Source organism: Hyperolius riggenbachi, chromosome 12 (assembly GCF_040937935.1).
Source record: "Hyperolius riggenbachi isolate aHypRig1 chromosome 12, aHypRig1.pri, whole genome shotgun sequence".
Taxonomy (NCBI): Eukaryota; Metazoa; Chordata; class Amphibia; order Anura; family Hyperoliidae; genus Hyperolius; species Hyperolius riggenbachi.
In genome coordinates, this window is record NC_090657.1 from 33,728,947 (window position 1) to 33,756,706 (window position 27,760).

The 27,760-nt window shown below is 41.4% G+C and overlaps 1 protein-coding gene across 1 annotated transcript in view; it reads right to left on the reverse strand.

Moving 5' to 3' along the window:
* LOC137541904 (keratin, type I cytoskeletal 42-like) overlaps positions 1 to 27,760 on the reverse strand; it is a 92,212-nt gene that overhangs the window by 9,294 nt on the left and 55,158 nt on the right. Inside the window, exons 2-6 of the mRNA XM_068263479.1 lie at positions 24,855 to 24,937; positions 20,092 to 20,248; positions 14,801 to 14,965; positions 11,379 to 11,504; positions 2,326 to 2,546 (exon numbers count right to left, since the gene is read on the reverse strand). Coding sequence (XP_068119580.1) covers positions 2,326 to 2,546; positions 11,379 to 11,504; positions 14,801 to 14,965; positions 20,092 to 20,248; positions 24,855 to 24,937 — 752 coding nt within the window. The remainder of the gene's footprint in view (positions 1 to 2,325; positions 2,547 to 11,378; positions 11,505 to 14,800; positions 14,966 to 20,091; positions 20,249 to 24,854; positions 24,938 to 27,760) is intronic.

Here is a 27,760-nt window from a genome sequence, read left to right on the forward strand (position 1 = left end):
TGTCAGCCGCCACTGTGCGTCTCTCTCCAGGCAGAGTTTCCCAACATGTGACTCGCCGGTACTGAGCCAACACGTTACATGATGCAAAAGGTGCTAGCTCAGAGAGCGATGCACATCAGCGGCTGATGGAGACGAGGATGAAGCTTCAGTGCTTGAGGCAGCTGAAGAGGTGAGTGACTGTCGGCAGCTGCTGGTGGTGAGTGTGTGTGGGGGGGTCAGTTGGAGAATCATTTGGCTACCTATAAGGTGGGAGAGAAGAAGCATCTGGCTACTTATAGTAAGAGGGTAGGGGGAGAAGCCTTTGGTTAGCTATAGGTAGAAGGATAAACATCTGGCTACCTATAGGGGAGGAAGAAGCATCTGGCCACCTATAGGGGAGAGAAGAAGCCTCTGGCTACCTATAGAGGAGGAGAGAGAAAAATCTGGCTATTTATACTTAAGGGGGGTTGCTTGAGACGATCAGTGCAATAGCACGTTGCTGTTTTAGATATTTGGTGTTGATGTTTTTGGAATGGGGGGTGGCTGGTGACAATTGGCCTTGGGCGGTAAAAAGTAGAAATCCGGCCCTGGCAGTAACATGGGCCCAATCGGGTCCTAGCCCAATCAGTACTGTGCTACTATGCATGCATGAGCCAAGGTCACCCGCACAGTAGCATGGACTTGATCGGGCTCAGCTTTTTTTACATCAAAGCCCAAGAGGATCCATGCTACTGAACAGGCGCAGTGCAGCCATATGCCCCCAATTTTCAGGGGACTCTGCTCTGAAATGGATCCAGAGGCTTTCTTCTCCCGATGGAAGTATCACATTATTTGCATTGTAAAGCTTACAGGTTTACTTCAGCTTTTGGAGAACCAATAACCTCTTGATTTTTAACATGGCCTTAATTAACTAAAAAAAAAAAAAAAACAACCCTTACTAAACCCTTGCTAACCCTTGCTAAAAGACTATGCTAAGCATATTTATGCCTTCTCAACAGAATAAAGGTTATTTGTAAATATTAAGTGAACAAAAAGCAGGGGCATAACTTATTCATACTCTTCCAGAAATCCATGATCAGACTCGAGGCCTGCAGAGATGCTTAATAATTTTAGAAGTATTGTTTGTGACCAAATCTGGGTGACCGTTTTAGTACAGACATGCTGCTAGGGTACAGCTGAGCAGCCCCTATACATAGAGAGTGTGCAGGGTGAAGAAAAAAGGATAAGTGGAAGGTGCCAAACAACGAAGGTCCTCTCTGTCTCACGTTTATTGATCTTGCATGACTGATTGCTACACAGTGTCATGAAACCTCTATTCTGATGATAGATTTTCCCTGGAGATGATCATCATTGGTCATCTCGGACAGCAAAACATTTTCTAGAGTTACAATCTAGGATTGGAGATGGATGAACTATCAAAAGTTTTCTTTTCTTAAAAAAAAAAGTCATGTGATCTATATAGGACACTGGTCAATAATCATGATGAACTCTTCATTGATAATGGGTAGAATGGACCCCTTCACTTCCTCTACATAAACCCCACAATGACATGTGGAATAACAAAAAAAATCAAGGGGCTGCATAGCAATCTTTTCAGATCCTCTCTGTCTTTCTCACTTACAAAAAAAATAATTTATAAAAATCCTTTTTGTCAAATGGGTAAATGCTGGAACCAAATGGCCACTGACCTTTTACAGAGACCAAGTGATCACAATACCTTGTTACAGATACCAAATGACACGAGAGCCATGTTATACAGGCTGACCTCCACCACACAGAACAGCCCACCATAATGACTTTACAGGTCCTCACCTGCCCTGAAGCTACTCTTATTTCCCTGGCTCTGTCACAAGATGTTTGCGAGCAGTTATGCAAGGTAAAAAACAAAAACAAATTTATATCGCACTTTTCTCCTGGCAGACTCAAAGCGCCAGAGCAGCAGCCACTAGGGCGCGCTCTATAGGCAGTAGCAGTGCTAGGGAGACTTGCCAAAGGTCCCCTACTGAATAGGTGCTGGCTTACTGAACAGGCAGAGCCGAGATTCGAACCCTGGTCTCCTGTGTCAGAGGCAGAGCCCTTAACCATTACACCATCCAGCCACTGGTACACTTGGGAACTCAGTTTCTGGTCAGATTGAAATCAGTCAAGCTGCTCTGTTCTTCTCCACTGTGCCACCAACAGGATGCTGTGGAGGCAAGGTGTGGGTGACGCACAGAACCAGGTTGACAGGTCATCCTTTGTTTGGTCTGCATAGCGCTTGCTATAAATGCTGTCTATTGCAATGCACATATTAGCAAGTTACAGTGGTTGTGGAGAAGTCGGCGTGCCACGTTTATGCTGTTATACCTGCTATTATTTCCATCGATCAGTCTTCTGTAGGTGGCAATTTCATTCTCTAGACGGCTCTTTATATCCAGGAGTATCCTATACTCATTATTCTGTCTTTCTAGATCACCCCTGACTTTTCGCAGTTCTTCCTCCATTTCACAGATAAGAATCTGGATCTTCTCCAACTGTTGGGCTGAGTTACACTGTGTCTCATTGAAGGTGTTCTCCATGCTTTGTTTCTAAAGCGGGAAACATATTATTATAAACAGTAATATAGGCAATCTAGAAGATAAATAAAAATAAGTCCCTATTGACTTTTTCTCCTAAGTTTTCTCCTAGGTTTTCTCCTAGGTCACAGGTGTCGAATCGAACTCTGGTCCTCGAGGGCCATATCCATGCCAGTCTTTAGGATAAACTGAGAAATGGAGAAACATGTTGTACTTGATGAACCAAACCTTTTCTTATTCATTATTCGAGCTTTTCCAAAAATGTGTGAGATCCTCGGCCCTTGATGACTGGGGTATCTCTGCCCTAGGTGATAGTTTTAAACCTGATCATTAAAATGCCTTTTAAGCCATCAGCAAGCGAGAAAATATTCAGTATAATTTTAACTGTACTTTTCAACTACTGTTTGATACTTTTTTAATTGAATAGAGCAGAAGGTAAAAGATTCATATCCTAGGAGAAATCTGAGGAGAAAAAGTCTGTTTACTTACAAGATATGTAACATTTGGAAATCCTTGACGTAAAATGCAAGTCAATAATAATTCAGAAAAATTGTGTTTTGTGCCTGACATTTTCATGTACTGGTAAGTTAACTTTCTTGGCATGAATCGAAAAACCAGAAAATTTGCATGCAAACACACCTAAAAAATATGCATAAAAGTTTATTCAAAAACCCAAAAGACCCAGGGAAATGCAAAGAAGTTCTTGATCTCCTTTTCCTCAACCCTCCTTCTTGAACTTGTGCCCCAAACAGCTTCCTCTGGGTCAAATAGATCACACACCGCCATCTTTGTGATCCTTGATTTGAGCCGAAACCCCTAAATTGTACATTTCCGTTTCACCCTCTGCTCACTCATAGCCAGGAACAGAATCCTTGAGCATATGAATGTGCAGAGGGCTTAAAGAAATTGCATTTAAAGTGGAAAGCCAGCTCACTCACACTTGCTGTATATCTCCCAAGAAGCAGTACAGGCTAGGTTTATTCTCTAGTCATAGTTTTTATATCAAGGTCTGCAGCTGCACCCTTAAGGAAAATTCCTGTATTTCTTTTTTTATTAATACATCCACAAAAAAAATTAAGTTATTGCATTTCAGTCAATTAGGGTCTTAGTCATAACTCAAAAAGAAATACATTGTTTGATTGGGTCACACCCCTTTAGCACCTCCTTCAATCCAGCCCAGTTAATATCTGTGGAAGAATGAACAGTCTTATTTGTGAATGTCTAACCCTTAAACCGAACGCACCATAAATAACGTCTTTGGCATCCCTGCATTGAAATGTTACACTGACAGAAACCTGGCACTTAAAGCCACCAGCACCTTCCCAGATTGGTTTCATATTTAACAGGCAGAAACTTGCTGAGGTCTGGGGAGGCATCAGGCCAGCCATGTCATTGACTGGATAGAAGCAGCAAATCCGATTTATTTGGGGGTTCGAAAATGTCCTGCAAAATGTGGGGATGGGGTTTGCAATTATTTTCTATGGTCTCTGCCCGCTTGTCTACTTTTTTGAACTATTCAATTGCTAATTGCTAAAAAGTGTATCTATAGATCGAATGATAAATTATCTCCTGGGAAAAAAAACTCCGTAGAAAAAGTTAATTGGATAAGGGCCCATGTGCAAATAACGTTTTCTCCTGAGTTTTCTCTCTTAGGCGTTATTTTCAGACCTTGCTAATAAAATGCCCTTTAACCTCCTTATCGGTAACCCCGGGTCAGGCCCTGGATGGAAGTGACTTTTTTACCTTTTTTTGGTACTTCTTTTTTCAATGACAAAAGGCTGAAAAGTTATTTAAAAAAAAAAGTGGAAAAATTATCTCCTACAAGAAAACTCTATCGCCTATCTCCTCAGGTGAAAAAGTTAATTGCATGTGGGTACATGACCCTTATTAAAATCCCTTTTTCTTCTAAGTTTTCAATAAGGTTATACTTTCACACCTAATCAATAAAATGTCTTTTTAAATCAGCATAAAGCAAAAAATAGAATATAAATATAGAGTATTTGTTTTGAGTACTTTTTTCACATCCTTTTGGTATTTTTTAAATTCAAGATTTCCAATATGAGATACAAAAATGCATATTCTACAGTGGGTTTGGGCAACCTTGTTAATAGTTTGGGCGACCTTGTTAATAGTTATGATTTTCCTGTATAAATTGTTGGTTGTTACCATAAAAAAGTCAGTCAAATATATCATATGGGAGACACAAACAGTCATATTAGAGAAGTGAAATGAAGTTTATTGGATTTACAGAAAGTGTGCAATAATTGTTTAAATGTAATCAAAATTAGGCAGGTGCATAAATTTGGGCACCACAAAAAAGAAATGAAATCAATATTTAGTACCTCCTCCTTTTGCAGAAATTAGTCTCTAAATGCTTCCTGCAGGTTCCAATGAGTCTGGATTCTGGTGGAAGGCATCTTGGACCTTTCCCCTTTACAAAACCTCTCTAGTTCATTCGGGTTTGATAGCTTCCGAGCATGGACAGCTCTCTTTAACTCACACCACAGATTTTCAATTATATTCAGGTCTGGGGATTGAGATGGCCATTCCAGAACATTGTACTTGTTCCTCTGCATGAATGCTATAGTGGATTTTGAGCAGTGTTTAGGGTCATTGTCTTGTGGAAAGATCCAGCCCTGGCGCAGCTTCAGCTTTGTCACAGATTCCTGGACATTGGTGTCCAAAATCTGCTGATACTGATGGAATTCATGCGGTCCTCAACTTATACAAGATTACCAGTACCTGTTCTGGCCTCACAGCCCCACAGCATGATGGAACCACCACCATATTTTACTGTAGGTAGCAGGGGTTTTTCTTGGAATGCTGTGTTCTGTTTCATTCATGCATAACTTCCCTTGTTACGCCCAAATAACTCAATTTTAGTTTCATCAGTCCACAGCACCTTATTCCAAAATGAAGCTGGCTTGTCCAAATGTGTTTTAGCATACCTCAAGCGGCTCTGTTTGTTCTGTGGGCAGACAAAAGGCTTCCTCTGCATACAGCATCTCCTTGTGCAAAGTGCACCGAATGGTTGAACCATGCACAGTGACTCCATCTGCAGCAAGATGAGGTTGTAGGTCATTGGTGCTGGTCTGTAGGTTGACTCTGACTGTTCTCACCATTCGTCGCTTCTGTCTATCTGAGATTTTTCTTGGTCTACCACTTTGAGCCTTAACTTGAACTTAGCTTGTGGTCCATTTCCTCAGTATGTGCCAAACTGTGGAAACAGACACCTGAAATGTCTAAGACAGCTTTCTGTATCCTTCCCCTAAACCATGCTGGTAAACAATCTGTCTTCTGATCATTTGAGAGTTGATTTGAGACTGCCATGTTGCTACTCTTCAGAGAAAATTAAGAGGGCAACTTACAATTGACCCCCTTAAAGGGAACCAGAGAGGAATGAAGTGTGAAAATAGAAAAAGCTTTTATACATACCTGGCGCCTCTTCCAGCCCCATAAGCCTGGATCACTTCCACGCAGCCATCCACCGCTTCCTCTATCGCCGGTACAGGGCCCCGTCACTTCCGGCGGACGCGGCCAATTGTCCGCATCACAGGGGTCTCTCCATACCCTTACGCATGCGGCTGCGCAGTAGGCAGCCGCACGGGTAAGTGTATAGAGGGAGCCCCTGTGATGCGGAGAATTGGCCGACCGGCGGTAATGATGGGACCCGGTACCGGCGGATACAGGCAGCGGAGGTTGGCGGCGTGGGAGCGATCCGTGCGTATGGGGCTGGAGGAAGCCCCAGGTATGTATAAAAGCTTTTCTTTATCCTCTCTGGTTCTCTTTAAATACTCTTCCTCATAATTGGATTCACCTGTGTATGTAGGTCAGGGGTCACTGAGCTTAACAAAGCCAATTTGAGTTCCAATAATTAGTTCTAAAGCTTTTGGAATCAATAAAATGACAACAGTGCCCAAATTTATGCACCTTCCAAATCTTATTTATACAATCATGTTGCCACTTTCTGTAAATCCAATAAACTTAATTTCACTTCTCAAATATCACTGTGTGTTTCTCCTATATGATATTTTTAACTGACATTTTTTTATTGGAACAACCAACAATTTATACAGGAAAATCATGAGGATTAACAAGGTTGCCCAAACTTTCGCACCCCACTGTATGTTGGTGCCTAAAAATGTACTTCAAAATTGCAACTGCTTGATCTGAACAGAGTTCAGAATTCACTTCTGTGGACATGTTCTTTGTGTTTTCTTCCTCTTCCCTCTTTTCATTTATTCATTTCCCAGTGCTTTTTTTCTACTGAAAGAAATTTTACTGATGATCATTTGTGCTTTGCGTAATTCCCCCCCCCCCCTCCAGTGGTTGAGCTTTTTATCGGTAATTTGTAAATTTGCATGTCTGCTTTGTTATATATTTTTGTATGGACTATTACTTCTTGACATATAATTAACCTCACCTACAGTTCTGAAAATGTATTTTCTGTATAATTCTCACAGCTGCTAGACCCGGTCTGTACCGCAGTCCTGGCTAACCCATGCAGCCGCAGCAGAATCTCCATAGGCTAGGACTGCAACCCTTCACTGACAGCTGCCGCTTTGTCTTCAATTTTTCCAAGCTTACCATCTGCACTGGACCAGGCCATAAGTCTGGGGATAAATTTACAAGGCATGGACACGGGTATGAGGCATGGCTACAGCCAGGACTGTCGTTTCCACCCAGGACTGTCATTTTTACCCAAGACTCCTCTTGGTCTCTCTCTGATCGCTCCTTCTTTCTCGCTCTTCTTTTCACCTGCACGTTTCAAGACATGTGGGGGGCATCTGTAAACTGCTGCAGGGTAGTTGAGTGCCACACAGGATGCGGCAGCTCCGCCCAACATAACTCACATGGACCTCTGTATCCGATGTAATGTAAGTGTTATATACATATGACTACTCTGTGTATTTCTACTGTATGCTACTGTAACATCACCGACCCTGTATGTGCCAAAAATCATTCCGGGTACATCCCCCATTGTACTTGGCAAAATAAATGATTCTGAAATGTGTGGATGCTCAGTTGTACTTTTTGATTTGGCATTGGCAACCCACTTTTTTGTTTATACGTTGGTGAGCCAGTTTGGGTTCCCTTCCTGCGCCCATGAATTATGTTGGGGTATACTAAAGGTAAGGATGGTGAGTAACCGACATCAAGTGTTCATTGATGTCACCCTGTGTAATGTTGATATAACCTTTTTAAGAAGGTTGTAAACGGTTAACCTCTTTACGCCACTGAACAGTAAATAAACAGCCCATTCACCATAATGGAAAAACATTAAATGGTGATTCCATCAGGTGTGACTATGTGCTTTGATGCTTTTTTATATGACTGGATTAAGCACCTGAAGGAAGAGATTAAAGTCTAGTTAAAGCGGGATTGTCACAATAAAAATCAAATTTCAACAGCAACGGGTGTGAGTGTATTAAGTGATAACTATACTAATCCTGCATTCAAAACTTTCAAAACTTTTCCTGCTGTTATGGTTTGGAGTTATCACATACTTTAGGAGCACTGGCCCTTTAATAGTCAGTGCCAAACAGTTACATGCTGGGGGTTCTTTTTATCTATAATATATTCCTCCTCTTTTATTGATTTCTCTGCCTAGCTGCTTATCTGTAGTGGGATGTGGGTGTCAAAAACACCCTCTAGTGAAAAGATACAGGAGACAAAAGTGGGAGCCCAATGGTGTAGTATGTCAAAAACAATGGAACGTAATAAAAGTAAGACACTACTCACAAAGGTGGGTTGCAGAGGGGCAACCGACCACAGGAAGCAGGTGGAGACAACAAACCCGACTCCACTCAGGGTGATCCCTAGGGACCTGGATGCTGTCGTTCTCCTTAGTAAAAGAAAGGGGACAGATATCCGCTGTGGTCGAAGCCACGTGTGGTCTGTACCCACCCCTCAGACGGGTGAGGTAAGGGGGTATGATTGCGCAATAAGGGTATAAGAGGCGCCCTGGTGTAATAAAAACATCTAAAAGCAATTTAAAAATGGGAAATAAATTTGAGGTAGCTTACCTCAGTGACGAAAAAATCTTTGTATTTTACAAAGGTTTTTATTAGTAGCACAGGCAACGCGTTTCGTGGGTCAGAGCCCGCTTCCTCAGGCCAATAACAGTGCCTACATCAGTAAAAAAAAAGGCTCCTTAGCATACCAGAATCTTACAATATACATATATATACAACATAATGTTATTATCACATGAATTGCATATTTACATACTTTCATATCCACTTATGCACACCTACAATGGTGGTCCATATATATTATCATTAATTGGGAGTATTGACAACTGATACAGTTATTAGTATTCTGGAGGCGTGCATAAATAAAAATGCTGCAAATGTATGCATCTAGAAACCATTATAAAAAATGAACAAGTAGAGAATAAATAATAGAATTGCTGCAAATCAATGTATATAAAAATCCTAAGGGAATGATAGGAAATGTCATTGAAAATAAAATTGCTGCAAGTCTATATGTATAAAAATCTAGGGGGATTCATAGGAGTTGTAATAAAATTATTTACATACATGAATCAATTGGTGATAAAAAAAATGTGGTACTAAAAAGACTTGGCCAGCTCTATATAGAGAGGGAAGTTAGGGAGAAAGTATGTGTGTTCCTTTCTCCCTAACTTCCCTCTCTATATAGAGCTGTAATTTTATTACAACTCCTATGAATCACCCTAGATTTTTATACATATAGACTTGCAGCAATTCTATTTTCAATGACATTTCCTATCATTCCCTTAGGATTTTTATATACATTGATTTGCAGCAATTCTATTATTTATTCACTACTTGTTCATTTTTTTATAATGGTTTCTAGATGCATACATTTGCAGCATTTTTATTTATGCACACCTCCTGAATACTAATAACTGTATCAGTTGTCAATACTCCCAATTAATGATAATATATATATGGACCATCATTGTATGTGTGCATAAGTGGATATGAAAGTATGTAAATATGCAATTCATGTGATAATAACGTTATGTTGTATATATGTTTATATATGTATATTGTAAGATTCTGGTATGCTAAGGAGCCTTTTTTTTTACTGATGTAGGCACCGTTATTGGCCTGAGGAAGCGGGCTCTGACCCGCGAAACGCGTTGCCTGTGCTACTAATAAAAACCTTTGTAAAATACAAAGATTTTTTCGTCACTGAGGTAAGCTACCTAAAATTTATTTCCCGTTTAAACTGCTTTTAGATGCTTTTATTACACCAGGGCTCTTCTTATACCCTTATTGAGCTCCTTATCTGAAACATGATCCTCTGCTCACTTGTGTTTACAAGCAAGGCTGAGGTGACTCAGCGATTGGAGGAGAAAAGAAAAAAAGTAAAAGGCAGAAATGACATCAGGATTTAGCCTATGGGCAAAAGACATGGTTCCCACCAGGAACAGAATTCTCTTCATTTACTATACAAAATTCACTGAAACCAAAACATGGACAGTACAATACATGCGTTATGTAAGTATATCAAGTATTTATCCACTTATATATGTGTTTTTTTCCCCTGGCATAGTATGGCTAATCCTACTGCTTTAAGTCAATTAGGTCTTTGAGCATGATACCCCCACAATCACCACACATTTGCTTTAGGCTTCTTTCACACATGACAGAATTAGTCTGATGTCTTTTGCTACTTGACTTTCACACTGCACATCTAGTGCAAGTCAATGGAATCAGGATATGCAAACAAACAAATGTACAGGTATGCTTCTCCCACAAAGGACAAGTAATGGAATTGCACATTTTTGCATTCCAAATGCAAAAATTCACATACAAATGAATGTAAAGCAACATCATCCGTATGCATGAAAAAATCGGAATGGGAAAATTTGCACAGCAATTTAGACTAATAAAGAAGAATCCGATGTGAAAAAAACATAGAATCCCAAATATGGAAATCATAGGGATAAGTGTGACGGCACCCATATATGGTATCGAATAGGAAGAGGAAATCCCTGTACTGGTAGGTATTCAGTAAACCAAGTTCAAAGTAATATAAGTACTTTATTCTTCTTCCTTTTTCGCCCTTTCCGCTTCTTAGATCAGCCATATTCCAATCTCGACTATAAACAGAAGTGGTGCTGAAACTATATCCCGCCCTGTTTCTATTTTTTTTAAAGGGTAATAGGTGTGACCTGGACAGCTGCATTCCTGGAAGCACACATGGAAGCTCTCAGTTCAGGGATTATCATATACTCACCATAACGACTCAATTTTTAACTTGGGCCCTGTGCACACCAAAACCGCTAGCAGATCCACAAAACGATAGAGGTTTGGGAACAGATTTCAGAGCGATTCTAGGCATGATTAGAGACGGTTTCTAAACATGCCTAGCGTTTTTGGGTAGCAGATTACACATATTGTTACAGTTAGGTGTTACTGAACAGCTTCTGTAACAAAAACACCTGGAAAACAGCTCTGATCTAGCGTTTTCCAGAGCGGTTTGAGCTTTTCCTATACTTTACATTGAGGCAGAAACGCTTCTGCAAACCGCAAGAGTGCTGCAGGAGCCACATTTGCAGTTTGCTAAAAACCTCAAACCGCTGGTGTGCACCATCCCATTGAAATACATTAGCCAAGCGTTTTCACAGGTGGATGCGATTTGGAAAACGCTACAAAACCCGCTCGGTGTGCACCAGGCCTGACAAGCTTTAGTGTGTTTGATGACTGGTATTACTCTTTATGTTATTGTCAGTAATGTGTGTTTCCTAATTGGTTTACCTTGTGCATGACACCTGCCAATCCTGGAATATGGAGAGAAAAAGTCACATGGAACCACAGATGTAAGATTGTAACAAAAAACGTGACTTACCCTGCTGATCTCAGCTTGAAACTCAATCTCCAGATTTTGTAGAGTACGTTTCAGGTCCTTGATCTGGCTTCTGTTGCTCTGTAGAGCTTCTGTGTTTGTGTTTACCTCCTGCTGCACTGTTGTGGACTGAGAGATACAAAACATAGTACTGAATATAAAACACATTTTACTTGCATGAAGACCTTGTTACATTATTTCTCTTCTATCCCTAACAGCAACATATTCTCAGTCCTCCCCGGCAAATACTTCCAGATTCAGCAACTCTGCTATTAAAAGAAGGGTACAGTATAGAATTGTATTTAACAAAAAATAGATTGATCTTTATATACATTTGTAAGCCACCAAGCGAAGTAGCAAAATAATTTAGAATTGTAGGGTTGGACAGGTGGCAGTTTGAAAACGTACCACAAGATGGCACTGTGTTCCATTCCAACTAGTTTGTCCCCACCTTCCATGTGGGAGGTGCTTACAAAAGAGGTTGCTTTATTCTTCTTGAAATTATCTTAATTTTTAAAGTGAACCAGAGACGAAGCACCTTCATGTATTTTACCATATATATCAGTGGGAACATTGGAGAAAACACCTATCCGGCTCTCTGTTTCATTCTTCACTGTTCAGTCTGCATTTTATCAGCCCTGATAAATTCCCCGACTGAGCATTCAGTCTGGCTTTGCTCCGGAATCATTATAGCTGAGTTTGTGTTCTCTGTCTTTTCAAGTTCAAGCCTTCCCCCTTGTGGCTCTGCTATAATGACTCAGCTATAATGATTCCTGAGCAAAGCTAGACTAAATGCTCAGTTTGGGATTTTATAAGGGCTGAAAAGAAGCAAGCTGAACAGTGAAGAGTGAAGCAGAGAGCAGGGTAGGTGTTTTCTCTAATGTTCCCACTGATCTATATGGTAACATATAGATGCTTCATCTCTGGTTCACTTTAAATAACTGGATGTGCCCAGATGTTTTATTGGGGAATAGCAGTAAATATTTTCTTTCATCCATGGAGGAGAAGTAAGCTTCTTCCAGTTTATCTGGGGTGTACAGCATCCAAACCCAGTGCCTAGCCAGAGTGCCGAACGGGAGCTTCTCCCAGAGAGCAAAGGAGAACAAAACTCCAAGCTGACCACTATACCGATCAACTTTCAGGAGTGGGACATTTACATTTGGGCTTGAGAAGTGAGGTCCAGCTGATCCAGATGTGGAGTCATCTGCCAACTGGTCATGGACTGAGGAGAGTTGAGCCTACACACTACACCGATATCCTCTATTTGCCACTTAAACTTGAAAGATTGCTCCTGGAACTCAACCTTGAGTTCTACCTATTTACAACTATCTGTGGTGTTTTAATGTACCAGTGCTATTGATGAATACTATTGGCGAGTAAGATGATATTTTAACGGTTTAGTTGAGTTTGTCTTTGGGAGTAATGAAGAGGCCACACTGTTAAGTCATTTATTATTTGATTATTGTGTTTCAAGCTTATTTCTATTCAATATATTTTATATTTGTTTTCTTTACTGATTATACCTCTTTGCTGCTTTAATCTCGAAGGCAAACACGGTTAATTACATCGTTCCTTATAGCCCAAAGCATCCCATCAGTCAAAGGCAGGAAATTAGAGGCATGGCAATATATGTAATAGTATGGATCTTATCTGCCAATTCTTGTTACTCCTTTTTTTCACAATGACACTATTAATGTTTCTGAAGTGCCCCGAGGATTATTTAAAATGAATGAAATGATTCCAGATCTACCACAAGCCAAAAATCACAAACGCCAAAATGAAATTGGATTAACATAAAATGTTGAACAAATTAAACATTTTTTCCATGTAGTCTAATCTAATGGGTCACATGTTTGTATGGGGCATACGCCAGGCTTAAAGCATTCTGTATTTACAATATACAAGGACACATGAGCTAAGAGAGCGAGAAGTACGTAGAGAGCATGCCTCAGCTTGTTCTTAGCCGGCACGTAGCTTGGTTAGGTACTATGTTGTTTGTCTACCGAGAGTGCCAACTGTGTGAAAATCTATCTCTGCCAGCCACTCTGTCTACACACGTAAAGAAAACTATAGTCCTTAAGAATGACATAACAGTAAAGCTGCAGTAACAGTAGCCTTGTTTTCTGCTCATGCTATCATCTTTGCAGATAGTTTTTCTGGTAAACATTTTTTGGCAAAAAAAATTTTTTGTGTGCTTTTCATGGTAAAATATACCGTATATTCTGGTGTATAAGACGACCCCCAACTTTTACAGTTAAAATATAGAGTTTGGGATATACTCACCGTATAAGACCCCTCTTCCAATGCACACCACATTAAAATAAAAAAAAACATAATATACTGGTGCTATATATGGTCATATTCTGGTGCTGTACTGTATGTGTTACCCAGTATATAACAGTATATAGTCAATTGACTGGTTAGATTGGTGAACTCTCCCTAAGTGGATTGGTCAGCTCGCCTTGTCTACTGGTTTATCAGAGCGGTATGGAAGAATAGATTGCGCTGTGCCCATAAAAGAAGCCTCTTTCACCTGTCTGGCCCACCCTTGTATCCTATTTAACTCCTTCTCTGCCTCTCAGAACTCGCATATATGCGCCTGCGCCGCTTCACTACAGTCCTCAGCAGTGAGATCTGAGAGGCGGTAACAGGAAAGGGAGTATCACCCGGTATCAATGACACCCGACGTATAAGACGACCCCCAACTTTTCAGAAGATTTTTAAGTGTTAAAAAGTAGTCTTATACGCAGGAATATACAGTATATATTTTTATACAAGACATTTTTGCGAATTCGTGAGTGACCGATTAGCCTGACAATCGTTTTGCGGGTCTCCCCTTTGTCAGAGGTCTTAGATATGGTTCTTTTGTCCCTGATGGAGGGAAGTTGCAAAGTCTTTTCTACACTAGCGCTCGGCTCTGGACCTTTGTTTCAAATGGCCTCAAGTACAATTTACAATCATGCTGCCAGACTATTTGCATGTAGGGTTGGTGTGGCTCTGTAAAATTTAAAAGCTATAGGCTTGCTAGACATCAGTGGTTCTGGATGCAAGCCTGGCTTCAGGAGCATAAAGAGATAATTTGCATATTCAGTAGTGGTGCATTGTGGATAGCCACAGATGTTCACTTAAAGCTGAATTCTCACAAATTATTTTTGTTTTAAGAAGGCAAACCACACTGAGCATTACTTTTTAGTAGGAGGGTTTTTCGGTTTCTTTTAGTCCTCTCTACTTTCCTAGTGGTTTTGGGTCACCCTGAGCTGCTTGGTTACTGTGCTTTACCTCTTGTCTTTTTAGACTAGGACACTAGGTATGTATACTGTTCTTCTGTTTGTCCATTTTATTTCCAAGAACTAGTAACCATTTTTCAAAAGCTTCAGATATGTGGATTAGCATTGTTAAAACCTAATCCATGGAAGATTTCTTACCTGTTGTTTAAACCATTCTTCAGCCTGTCGTCTGTTATTCTCAATGATGGCTTCATACTCCTTCCTCATTTTAGCAATGACTTCGACTAAGTCCTCCCCTTTGGGAGCATCAAGTTCCACGTTGACAGACGAACCTTGCTTCTGAGCTAGAGCCGCTTTCATATCCTGTTTTAAAAAAATAAAATTGGGGTTAATCAAACAGTGCTTTTTACAAAACCCAAATGCAGCGACGATGAATTGCAATGCAGTCAGCAGAGGGGCACAGGCCTCAGTGTACATGCAAACATGTAAGTCACATGTCCATTTCCACAATCCTATGCAATAAAACCTAACTGTCCCTGCTTAATCCTTCCTGTCCGTGTCTGTGTGTCCGTGGGTTTTCTGTACTGCGCATGTGCGCAGTACAGGCAACCATTGGGACTGGAGGATGGGCCAGGGAGCTGGGCGGGTGCATTGACTGGTGGCATGAAGAGACCTAGAGCCCGTTTTTAAATGGGAATAGGACAACTAGTGAATCATAAAAATCCTGCTACCATATTCCCTTTGCACTAATCTGCCACCATATTGGTGCACAGTTATGACAACATTGCACACCTGCACAACAGTAAAGAATATTACAGACAACTTCTTTGGTGCATGGAGGCATGCTGGGATTTGCAGCTCAGCAGCAAAACATTAGACTAGGTCTTTCTTTAGCATGGTAAAACTACAACTCCCAACATGCCTTACTCACAGCAGAACCCCATGAATATGGCATTGTATGGCTAGTCAAGTTCCACCTTCTTGCCATAATCCTACTGGCTGTTACAGGACTGGTGCTCAACTGCTCATTGGCTGGTTTTAGACTGAAGGAATCCATAATAGTGAAATAGGTTTCTATCTAGGCTTATACACGGTAAAACCTAAAGGCTTGTATGCATGCGCAACTTTTTCGGATGATCAACCAGATGACATGACCAACGCACAACCAAGTGACTGCACAACTTGCATTTTGTGCACACCAACCAACTGAATGACCAACTCATTTGCATACTGCATACGCAAGCGGACAGACTGCACAATATGACTGCATTTAAAACCAGTACAAGTTGTTCAAATGATATCCAGACCAACAATTGTATAGTCAAACAGCCTATTGGATCAGGCAAACCACCTGTTATCAGTCACTCGTCTAGTCGTTTGTCACACATTCAAATATCCAACTATCATCCAACAGACCATGTTTGGATGATAGTTTGGCCAAAAAGTTGCACGTGTGTAGATAAAGCTTCTAATTACATTTGCAGTGAGCATGTCACAGTGCCATTTTGGACATCTGAGGCTATAAATACAGGTGCCATGACTTTATGAAAAGGTTACCGAGTGCGGAGTGATTGGAAGGAGCTGAGACTTGTGTGTCTGCTGTGACAGTGACAATGATAATGCAGGGAGAGCTCCTGTCATTGATGCGGTCATCTTGACTCCTTCCCATCCAGTCAAACCCAAAACTACATTCCCATCTTCTTCTGAGAACTTGCCTTGTGCACTTAGAATGGCTCCGATTAATGTGGCTTGCAGTAATGAGCCGAGATTTCACATTTGCATAATTACAACACAATATTTACAATTACAGCATAAAATAATCATTCATAATTTTTAGGAAATCCATAATTTATTTCTACATAATTTGCAATTGTGTTTCATAATTTCACACTAAATTGTAATAACACAAAATCTTAATTTTTGAGTTTCACTGATAAAATAATTGCCCTTACAACAATTCCATCATGAAAATACTTGTAATTATGAAAAATGATCGTAATTTGGTAAATGCATGTATACAGCCAGGGATGAGCAAAAACTACGCCAGTGCGAATTTACGCATCGTGGTTCGCATCTGCGCATCGTAGTTTGTAGGTGAAGTTTAAAAACTACGCTTACGAATTTACGCATTGATTTTGAAGCCGTAGTTTGGCGAAGCGTAATTGCGTAAAACTACGCGTAGTTCCAGCGTAGCGAAGTTGGCTGACTACGACCATCGCGGTGAGTACACAATTTTTCTGTGATTTTTCACAATTTCGATTCTTTAGTTATGATTGTAATCCTAATAATGAAAATTATGCAAAACGTCACAAAATCATAATTAGCATATTACAAACCTCACTGGAAAGGCATGATGAAATGCTAAGGCTGTCAGTGTATGTTGCTGTGGACTTGTCAATAAAGCTACGGTGAATATTTCCTGGAGGCACAAATGCACTCTTCTGTGGAAATTTCAGGAATAAAGGCTACAAACCTGAGTCAAAACTGCTGGACAGGATGTGAGTGGACTACTCTTATTAGAGATGAGCAGACAAAACAAGTGGTTTCAAATTACTGTTCAATCATCCAATCTAGTACCCAAGTTAAAGAGAAACTCCGACCAGCTGGATCCATCTCCCTGCATCATGAGATAAGTACTTGGCTTTATACTAGCCTTGCCCTCACACTAGTCCAAGGCTAGCACTATCCTGACCCCCACATTAATCTCCCATCCCTGACTTGACCTTAAACCATGCATACCTCACTAGCCAATAACTTTATGGCTGTTGTGATTATATGGCTCCTAAAGCAACTGATGAATTGTCTTTGTACTGTATACACAAATGGAACTAAGGAAGCCTAGTTCAGGTTCCTCTGGACCCTTTCACTATTGTGTGTTCCCTGATCTTTGTACTTTTTGTGTGTACTCAGTGCATTGTACTAAGAAATTTTATCAGCAAGTATATTGTCCCGACTGTAGACTACAAACAATAAAATACTTGTTCTTCTTTATTCCCATCAATTGCAATAATATGAATATTTTCTTTTGTTATATAGGTGTGGGTATTTGCTTTTATCGTCATTGTTGTTCTACAATAGTCTTGTTTATCCTCTTCTGTGTACTTGCTGAAGATGATTGGTTGTTTCTTTTCACTTTTCTGGGTCAAGTGACTTACAGGATCTACTAGTGTTACAACAGTATCCAAGTTAATGTTGCAGATAGAATTTCTTGGCTCCCACAGTACGTAGCACAGCTCGGTCTCTGTTTCAAGCAAGAGCCAGCATAGACGCACATAATAAAGCCCATTGAGACATCGCTGGTGACAGTACTCAGGGGAAAACCCAGGTAATAACAAGGAAGTCAGCAAGCATGTGTAAGTGTCAGAAGTATTTGTTATGGAATACATATACAGTAGGATCTCTCCTTACAGAGTGCCTGTGATAGTCCTCTCCATGTGCAATCCTTCACCTGTGTGCCCCTCCAATGTTTTCATTGGTTCTCAGTCTCCATACAACTTCACCCTGGGTCCAGCTGCCCCTCTTCTAATTGCTCCATGGAGGTTTTCAAGTTGAAGCCATGCTTCTCAGGGTGCTTAGTCATATTTTCTTCTGAAGGTCACTAAAGATATTGCCTCTTATTCCCTGCACTCTAGCCATGTGATATATGCCAGAGCCGGGACAAGGTCCTCCAGCACCCAAGGCTGAGACACCAAAGTGCGCCCCTCCATCCCTCCCACCCCAGTCGTCACACACTGATTGCTATTAGACTAAGAGGTGCCCCAGGGACCCCAACACCTTAATCTCTAGTTACCTGACTCGCAATCACTGCCATGTATCCCCTTTTCTTATTTCTCTCTGCTTTCAGCACAATACGGGAATGATAGCTGAGTGAGTTGTGCACCCCTCATACACTGCGCCCTGAGGCTGGAGCCTCTCTCACCTCTGCCTCGGCCCGGCCATGGATATATCACATAGCCCCCGGGGAAGAGGGGTGGTTACATAGGAAAAATAATGCTGAAAACGGATGCTGCTAATTAAGATGCATAATGTGGAATAAGGGAGTTTATGTCTAGTGGAGCTGATATAAAAGAAAAAAGGAGATGTTCTATATGGAAAAGTGGGCATCACATGGAGTGGGAAGGGGGCTGCTGCACCTGGAGGGGGAGCCACAAGAAAGTTGGCCTAGGGGCAGAAAATGTTAAAATCTGGAATTGTATATCATTGCCATGGGGATAAGTCTGCATGGGGACGGGGGTGCTGCACATTGAAGAGGAGGTCATGGTGGAATGGGGGGTGGGGGGGGGGTGAGTACTCTGAAAGGTTCCATACTTCTTTTGCTTGCTATGTGGGTAGATTTTGTGAACCTCATGGCATTTTATCCGCTGTTCTAAACATTACTAATTAGTCTTGATTCCCAAATACTGGAAGTATCTATGTTCCACACTTTTTAAATACATGTTGCATCTAACCAAAGTGTTCTTCTGCAGACTTATCTTGGAGTTCAGCTTCAAAGTACCTGATTCCAGAGCACCATTCGTATAGGATTAATGTTGTGACTGGATGGTGTACTGGTTAAGGACTCTGCCTAGTCTTTTTCAGTAGGAGACCTTAGGCAAGACTCCTTCACACTGCTACTGCCCATAGAGCGCGTCCTAGTGGTTGCAGCTCTGGCGCTTTGAGTCCGCCAGGAAAAAGGCACGATAGAACATTTGGTCTTGTCATGTGAATGGGAATCGAAATTGCTGGAAGTTAAGCCAGGAACCACGTCTGAATAGTAGTCCTCAAACCGATTTTCTGCTGAGGCCACGTAGATCATAGCACAGGATTGCTGCATGTGGTGGGAAATGCATAGGGTCAAGTGCTGGCTGCTACACGTGGATAAAGGGGTGCCATACACCAAAGAGGCTCTCTACTGCAAACTGAAGATATGGCTGCTTCATTTAGAAAATAAGGGCAGAAGGTAGATGATATATGGGATGGACAATTTACAACTCCAGTCCTGCATGATAGCAGAAACCCACTTTCATATTCCTGCAGCTCTCTACAACAAATTCCGGCAACAATGTTCCTGAGATGTTTATATGGGACTTCAATGACAATAGACAGGGCGTAGCCTCTACTTGAGGGCTGTAAGGCCATTTATTGGTCACGTGGTCTGGTATGGCTAAGGCAACTAGGGTTGGCCTACATGTTCATAGAACTCCTAGCGTACCTTATTCAGCGTTATGTCTAGCACACACAATTCACCCATTGTTATTTGGCAAACCTGGTTCTCTGCCCATCTCCAGCTAATACAAGCCAGACATATTGTGCATTGAATACTTTAGTATATAGATTTTGTCTAGGAGATGCCTCAGCCCTGTGAACAGCACTTCTCAATTGTTTGGCCTATTTTTTCTTTTTTCTTTTTAACATAAAGTAACCTCTCCCACAATATATTGTTTGGAGATGTCTTTTCGCTGTGCATAATACAGCTACACCGATAATAAATGGGTGGGACAATGTGTTACCTCCTCATGGCTTTTCCTCATGTAGATCAGCTGTTTCCTCATTCCTTCAACCTCCATCTCCAGGTCTGTCCTGACAATGGTGAGATTGTCCATCACCTTACGCAAGCCCTCGAGGTCGGATTCCAGGGCTGAACGAAAGGCTTTCTCTGTGTCATACCTGGAGAGACAAATATGAGACTATTCAGCAGAGAATAGACTGGTCCCAAATCTCCTGCATGTAGAAGATATTTTGTAGATGGAAATAAAAATGGGCTTCCAAATTTCCGCTAAATTCAAATTTCTGAGTTTGAAATTAGAAATCTGCTTTCTGTGACAGAAATCGATATGTGGAATTTAGAACACTGCTTTACTGATAAATTTTAGGCCAATCACAAGTCTCAGTAGTATTCGGCCAATCTGAGAGACAGTACTGTACTGCAGAAATCTGAATACCATGGAAATTTTAGGCCAGTCACAAAATTCTGAAGTGTAGCATGGCTGTACACATAATAGTGTACATCCGCAAAATATAGCAGATTCCACAAAAAATTAAACTTTCAATTCCCTAACTTTATTAACAAAGATGGCAATAAAAAACATTCTTTGGAAATAGGAAATTCAGATTTCCATGGAATTCTGCGAAAATTATAAAGACTTGTCGGAATTCAGAATTGCAGCATTCCCAACCTTCCCTAGGACAGGTTGTGTAAACTACACAATATTAAAATTTATTACAATAACCATTGGAGGCCCATCCATTAAAATCCATTCTTACTTACTCACAGGCTAATAGGAGAGAGATGTCAACACTGCAGAGGCTACATACAGTCGATACTTGCTTTGCTCTTCTTTAGGACTCTTGAGAAAAGAGGCATAACTAATGAAGGAGCAGCACCTGAAACTGCAGTGGGGCCCAGGGTGGTGGGGGCCCAACCTACCCACTCCAATATAGGGCCACCCTTCCATAGTAGATGTTGTGGCCACACTTGTTATCAGTGGGAGGAATCGGGGTGACGCTGTTGCGGGAGAAGATCCTGGTTTCCACACTTCTTATATGACCTCTGGCAAATGCCCTCCCTGGCCATAGGGAAAGGGAGTTGTAAATGTTTTTTAGGGAGAATCAGGGGCAACAAATATTTTTTTTTTGTTTTTTTACTAAGGAACTCTTGCTTGAGGAAATGCAAATTGGCTGTATTCCATACCTAGCCTCTGCACCGTGGACATCTCTGCCACTTGTATGCACTATGTTGTCTTATTATGCGGACTTTTTAAGAAAAGATGTAAATGAAGTGTGAATTTAAATGGAGCGGCCTCAGCAACCTTTCGAATTCATTTTTGACACATGCATTACTCCTATAGAAAGTACTCCATGTAACTGAACCAAATACTTCATAGTTACAGTGCCTTTTGTTAGAAGTGTGCAGTTTTCTCACCCCTGACAAACTAAGTATAAATAAAACTAAAAACTGGGCTGGATTTTCCAAGAGACACTGCAGGCTTGTGCCTACAAGTGCCTGATGATGGAGAGGCGCCTCACTCCCCTCCAGTGCCTTCCTCCCACCTTACCTATGCAGAGTCCAAAGTGGAGTGTAAATGAGGTTACTCACATGGGTCTCGACATACTATTGACCAGATCTCTCTCCATTTGGGGGCACCTCAAGGTACTTAATATTGAGTATAGCCCTGGCTACCTAAAACAAAGGAACATGTGTAGCTAACTATGACAGTCAAGATAATTAAGGAAAAAGTGACAGCGGGGCCAGCCACCATACTTGCAGTGTGGTTTGGTTGGGGCCCGGGTTTGTGGGTTCTTGCAATGCGAAGTCTAGGGTGCCCATACATCTGTTCCTATAGGCTCCTGTGAGTCTGAGACTGCATTTAACATCCATCAAAACTACTGTTTTATCACCCCTAAGGTGGCCATACACTATACAATCAAATCAATCGATTGCATAAGAAATTGAAAATATTTTTGAGAATTGGGGGGGGGGAAGAAATCAAATTTTATTTTTTATTTTTTTTTTAAGAATCTGATCTGATGTGTTGGAAAATCCGACAGATTTTTTTTTTTTTATGCGATCATTTGATAGTTTAGGAAAAATTAATCATAAGTGTATGGTGTACTGGTTCAATCTGTCTGATTTTTTTCGGTCGAGTGGAAAAATCGATCAGAGTTCTCTCGTTTAAAAAATAAATAAATAAATAAATTGAATCGTGTATGGCAAAGGCAGCTGACACATCAATCCAGTTATTTTTATGGTGTGGAATTTGTGATGTGAGTTGGGGTGACCATATAGGGAAAATGCACATGTTGCCAGTATGAACATTCTGATTTTTCTTTGAAGCATATGATATCATGATTTCCAGGAATGGTCATTTCAATAGGTGAGATCATTTCTGAGTTCAGTGCTACATTTCAGCTTACAGTGCAACATTCCTCATGCTGGAATTTGCTGTAAGGGGGAATCCTTCTGAAGCCAGAGTCTACCTTCTAGAATTGCATAACAAAATTACTTTAAGCTTGCATCATTCATTATCTTCTACCTTTCATCGGAACAAATTTCCTAAGTGAATTTTTTTTAAGTTTTGTAGAAAATGTAGATTGAGGCCCTTTGCACACTCGCGTGCTGCATCTCCGCATGTTACGTTTCTCCGCCGCCAAGGGCCATGCAAGTCTATGTAGACATGCGCAGTAAGCGCAATGCAATGTGGTGCGCTGGACATAGAAAAATCAGCGCAATTCTGATGCAAAGACTGCAGTACGGTACCGCATGATCCGTGCCTGCCACATAGATTATGCAGCAAATTCAATGCAGCAAGGGTGCACAGTGGGAGCACAATGAGATGTGGCGCACATGCATGGCAGTCAGGGCCGGATTTGTACTCTTTACCACCCAAGGCCACTGTCACAAGCCGCCCCCCTTCAATATAGGTAGCGAGATGACCCCTCCCCTTCCCTTCATTATAGGTAGCCAGATGACCCCTCCCCCTTTCTCTCCAGTACAAGTAGCCTGATGACCCCTCCCACCTTTCTCTCCAGTACAAGTAGCCAGATGACTCCCTTAATCCCTCCTTTTCCCACCCCCCCCTCCCTTTTCAGTATATGTAGCCAGCTCGCCTTCACACCGCAACAAGCATCAATGTCACCGATTTCTCTGCTCATCGCATGTTAACGCATAAGCATTTTTTTGTGAGCCTATACCTCTTAGTGAGAGGAAGAGGAGTATAGTTGGTTTTGGCCCTGCATATTCTGGTAGTGTGGATGCAATTCCAAGTGCTGTGCCTTTAAATTTGCCAAGAGGTTTTTCTGCAACAGTTTTATATGTCAAGTGCTGCTTGGTTGAGGGCCGCCTCTTCTGAGATTATATTATGTGTACAGTGGCCCTGATTCTTTGGTAAGCAACTTGGCCTGCTGTATCATCTGATCGGAGTTCAGGCCAAGGCCATTTTTCTTTTCATTCCCTCTCTCACTTCATCATGTGCCAACACCATCATTCTTTTACAAACCCCCCCACCCCCCATATTAACAGGTAAGCTAGTGACAATCTTTACAATACTCAAACTGTTGGATTAAGTCCTAATCCGTGTTAACAATATTCATTCTTCTTGTGTACGAGGTTTAACGCTAATTGGTAGCTAATCAGAGGTCATAAAACTCCTGTGTGGCTGAGAAAAACACTTGTGAGAGCAGAGAAGAGATATATAAAGCTCAATAGTTCAAGTCTGTATGGCAGCAGAATAGTTAAAACTGCCTCATGTACCTGGGTACATAAGGCCCCATTCACATTACAAATGCGGATGGCTATGCGTGCGGAACGCAACGTATGCGAATGCACGCCATCCGCGTTTGTGTGCGTTGCGTGGCTAATCCCATCACTGAAAAGTGAATGGGACAGCCACGTGTTTTTGCCAAAAATGCATGGAGCATGCATTCCTGGACCGCACAGGTCCGGAACGCATGCAGTGTGAACATCAGACAGTGCACTCTATGCACTGTCTGATGTCGTGCATGTCGGCCTCCCGCACGCGTTTCCAAAACGCGGCTGGAAACACGTGCAGTGTGAACGGGGCCAAAGGCAAAAGTTTTTAACCACTTCACTATCCTGGTAATTTTCACAGTTCAGCTCAGCTGTGATTACTTTGGCAATAACTTTATCAATAATTATCGCAACTAGATGATCTATATATTTTTTTTCAGGACAAATGAGGCTTTCTGTGGCTGATATTTGTTATTAGTAATTATATTATTTTCTATGCATTTTAAAAGGAAAATAAGGAAAAAGTGAAAAAATACACAATTTATCCACTTTCATACATTAAAGTTTTAAATATAAATAGTTCTATTGTACATTAAACCCACACAATTTATTTGTTTATCCCTCCTATTTAAACAGTTTATTTGTATTGATAATGTATTAGATGTAACAATCATGTAATGTACAGAATGTGCTACTGTCTGCTCCTGGAATGTGTATTTTACACCTGTTTACTAATTAACTCCGCCATTGAATTCCATAGGAGTAGGAGAGGGGTTCACTGTCATTGTTTTACAACTCTAAATAGTGTTATCTAAGATTTGTAGGAAGGAGAGTGCAGAGACTTGTTTTAACATCATAGGGACAGCAAGTGGTTAAAAGTATATTTCAACTTTTGAATACCAACAAAAAGTCTATGGGATTCCATGAAAGGCCTAGCACTGTAGACACAATTGTTTCTCATCAGTTTATTTTCACTTCAGGTTTGCTTTAAGTGTGAAAGCAGAAGAAATACAAAGTAATGCATACTTGCGTTTGAAGTCATCTGAGGCCAGTTTGGCATTTTCCATCTGTAGCGTAAGCTTTGCTCCATTCATATGTCCATTGAGGAGCTGATGACAGAAGGAAAAAAACAAGAATAAACGGACAGGCAGTAAAACCATGTCATTACTCCAATATTTAATAAAACTGTGATAATGTATAAAAACCCATAAAAACGCCTGAACCTTTGCAGATGGTGGTTTAAAGTGAGTATGATTTGTACATCCTTTTTCTGTCTGATTTTAAAGTGAACCCAGGGTAAAAGTGTTATGGAGGCTGCCATATTTGTTTTCTTTTAAACAATACCAGTTGCCTGGAAGCCCTACTGATCAATTAGGCTGCAGTCTAAATCACATTGCTTAAAAGGAAATTAATATGGCAACCTCCATATAACTCTCACCTCAAGTGCACTTTTAAATTGTCGTCTTGCACTTTATATCTTTCCTGTGTAGATCTTTATTAGCATTTAAAAAAAAAACTCATTTTAAGAGCAAAGCCCTATCTTAGGCCATGCACCCTTCAATCTCACATCTAGTTTTACTCCTTACTAAATAACCTAATCATGCACTGCCTGTATATATACTGTATACTCCCCCACCTCTTGTTTCCACCCAATTTTTTTAGATTGTAAGCTCGCATGGTCAGGGCTCTCACCATTTTGTGTCTTGGAAGGTTATTAATTTAATAACTTCCACTCTGTTATACATTTTATTCAGGGGCGTAACTAGGAGTCACCAGGCCCCCCTGCAAGAATTTGTATGCCCCCCCTCCGGGTGCCCACTCAGAGCAGTTTTGGGGGGGCAGGAGGGGTCGCTGCATGAGAGGAGAGCATTGGACATCACCTCAGGCTCTCCTCTTAGCGCTCCCCCTTCAGCATTTATCACTGGCTGCAGCAGCGACAGGCAGGACACATACCTTCATCCACCACCAGAGGTTCCGATCTCTAAGTGCTTCATGCTATTTCCTGTTTAAACAGGAAGTAGCGTGAAGCACTTAGAGATCGGAGACCTCTGCGGTGGATGGAGGTATGTGTTGCTGCCAGCGCTGAGAGGAGAGCCCGAGGTGAGAGGGAGGGACAGCCCCCCACTGCCCCCCCCCCCCCCCTTCTCGTGGATATACAATGCTCTCCCCTCATGCTGCGACCCCTCGTGCCCCCCAAAACGGCCCTGAGTGGGACCCCTCGCGGGTGCAGGGGCTGCATCCCCTATTGTTACGCCCCTGATTTTATTTATTGTTACATCTGCTACTGTAATCACCACTTCTGTATTTTGTACCAGTGTCCATATTTGATATATATCATTGTCTGTATTATGTATCCCTTGTTTGTTTTCCTACTTTGTACATTGCCACGGAATATGTTGGCGCTTTATAAATAAAGCATGAAGTATGAAATGCATTTTTATTGTCCAAGTAACATTATCACACGTACTACCGGTGATTTTGTGCTGGTTGGTTGAGACTGTTGTTAAGTTTCGGAAAAACAGGACTCTACTGTATATTACAGTATTGTTCACAGCCCCATTTAGTACACGTTAACAACACTTTAGAATAAACACACAAACTCTCTAATCTCTGTCATTGTTTTCCTTCTCCAAGATTTCCATAGCATCTCCTGCAGTAGCTGCAAAGCACGTTGCTAGTTTGTGTCACCAGTAAGGCGTGGGCTTAATGTTTGAAGTTCCAGCAATAACTTGCTAATGTAAATGTGTTAATCCATCTGTGTAATATTAGATCAAGGGTGGGACCCACACACAGCAGCCATGTGAACCACCATCAAACAAAACATCTATTTCACTTCTTACAAATTGTAAATGTAGTCTGACCTCAATCATTCCTGTACTCAGCCCAACTGATACTGAGCAGCTTGAGAATAACAAGTACCTAAACAGACAGAAATCTAAAATCAGCAGGAGGAGCCAAACCTAGTGTATTATCACTTGTTAAAGTGAACCTCCAGGCTAAAAATCTACTCAGCAGCACTGAAAAGGCTTGGTGTTTCTTTAACAGTTTCACAGCATCAGAACTTTGTTTTTCTTACCCGAGCCTCATTTTTAGCTGCACAGAAGAAAACTGCCCAGGCATTTTCCCCCTGATGCTGTGCAAAGCATGATGGGATTTTTGATTATCTCGTTCTGCTGTTTGGTGCAAATTTTTTATTTTTAAATTTTGAATTTGAGATTTGAAACCTAGCGCACGCAGCTGGGAGGGGTGATCAGGGAACAGAACTGTGTGTGATGCTCCATGTCACCTCATTTTAACCAAAAAGATGGCTGCCCCCATGAAATCACATTTAGAATCAGAATCGCATTTATTTCGCCAAGCGCGACTGGGTCGTGCCCGGAATTGGGTTTGGCACATGAATACAGGGCATATATATATAGAGCATAGGAGTCAAGAGCATAGAACATAGTAGACATCACTTCATCTCAAAAACATACATAATACTTTTTCAAACATCTGCCATGTGGTTTACAGACAGAAAGTCAGCATGGGGCGTCTGCGGGGGAGGGGGGGGGCACGGGCAGAGTTTATAGAGTTCAGCGAAGTTACAGCTAGAGTTGGGCCGAACGGTTCGCCGGCGAACCTGGTTCGCGCGAACCTAGGTGGTTCGCGTGCGGGTACCGCACGCGAACTTTATTGCGGAAAAGTTCGCCCCATTGCGGTTCGCCCCATAATGCACTGAGGGTCAACTTTGACCCTCTACATCACAGTCAGCAGGCCCAGTGTAGCCAATTAGGCTACACTAGCCCCTGGAGCCCCACCCCCCCTTATATAGGCAGGCAGCGGCGGCCGTGGCCACTCGTGTGCCTGCATTAGTTAGAGTAGGGCGAGCTGCTGCAGTCTCTCATAGGGAAAGATTAGTTAGGCTTAACTTGTCCCTGGCTGCATACCTG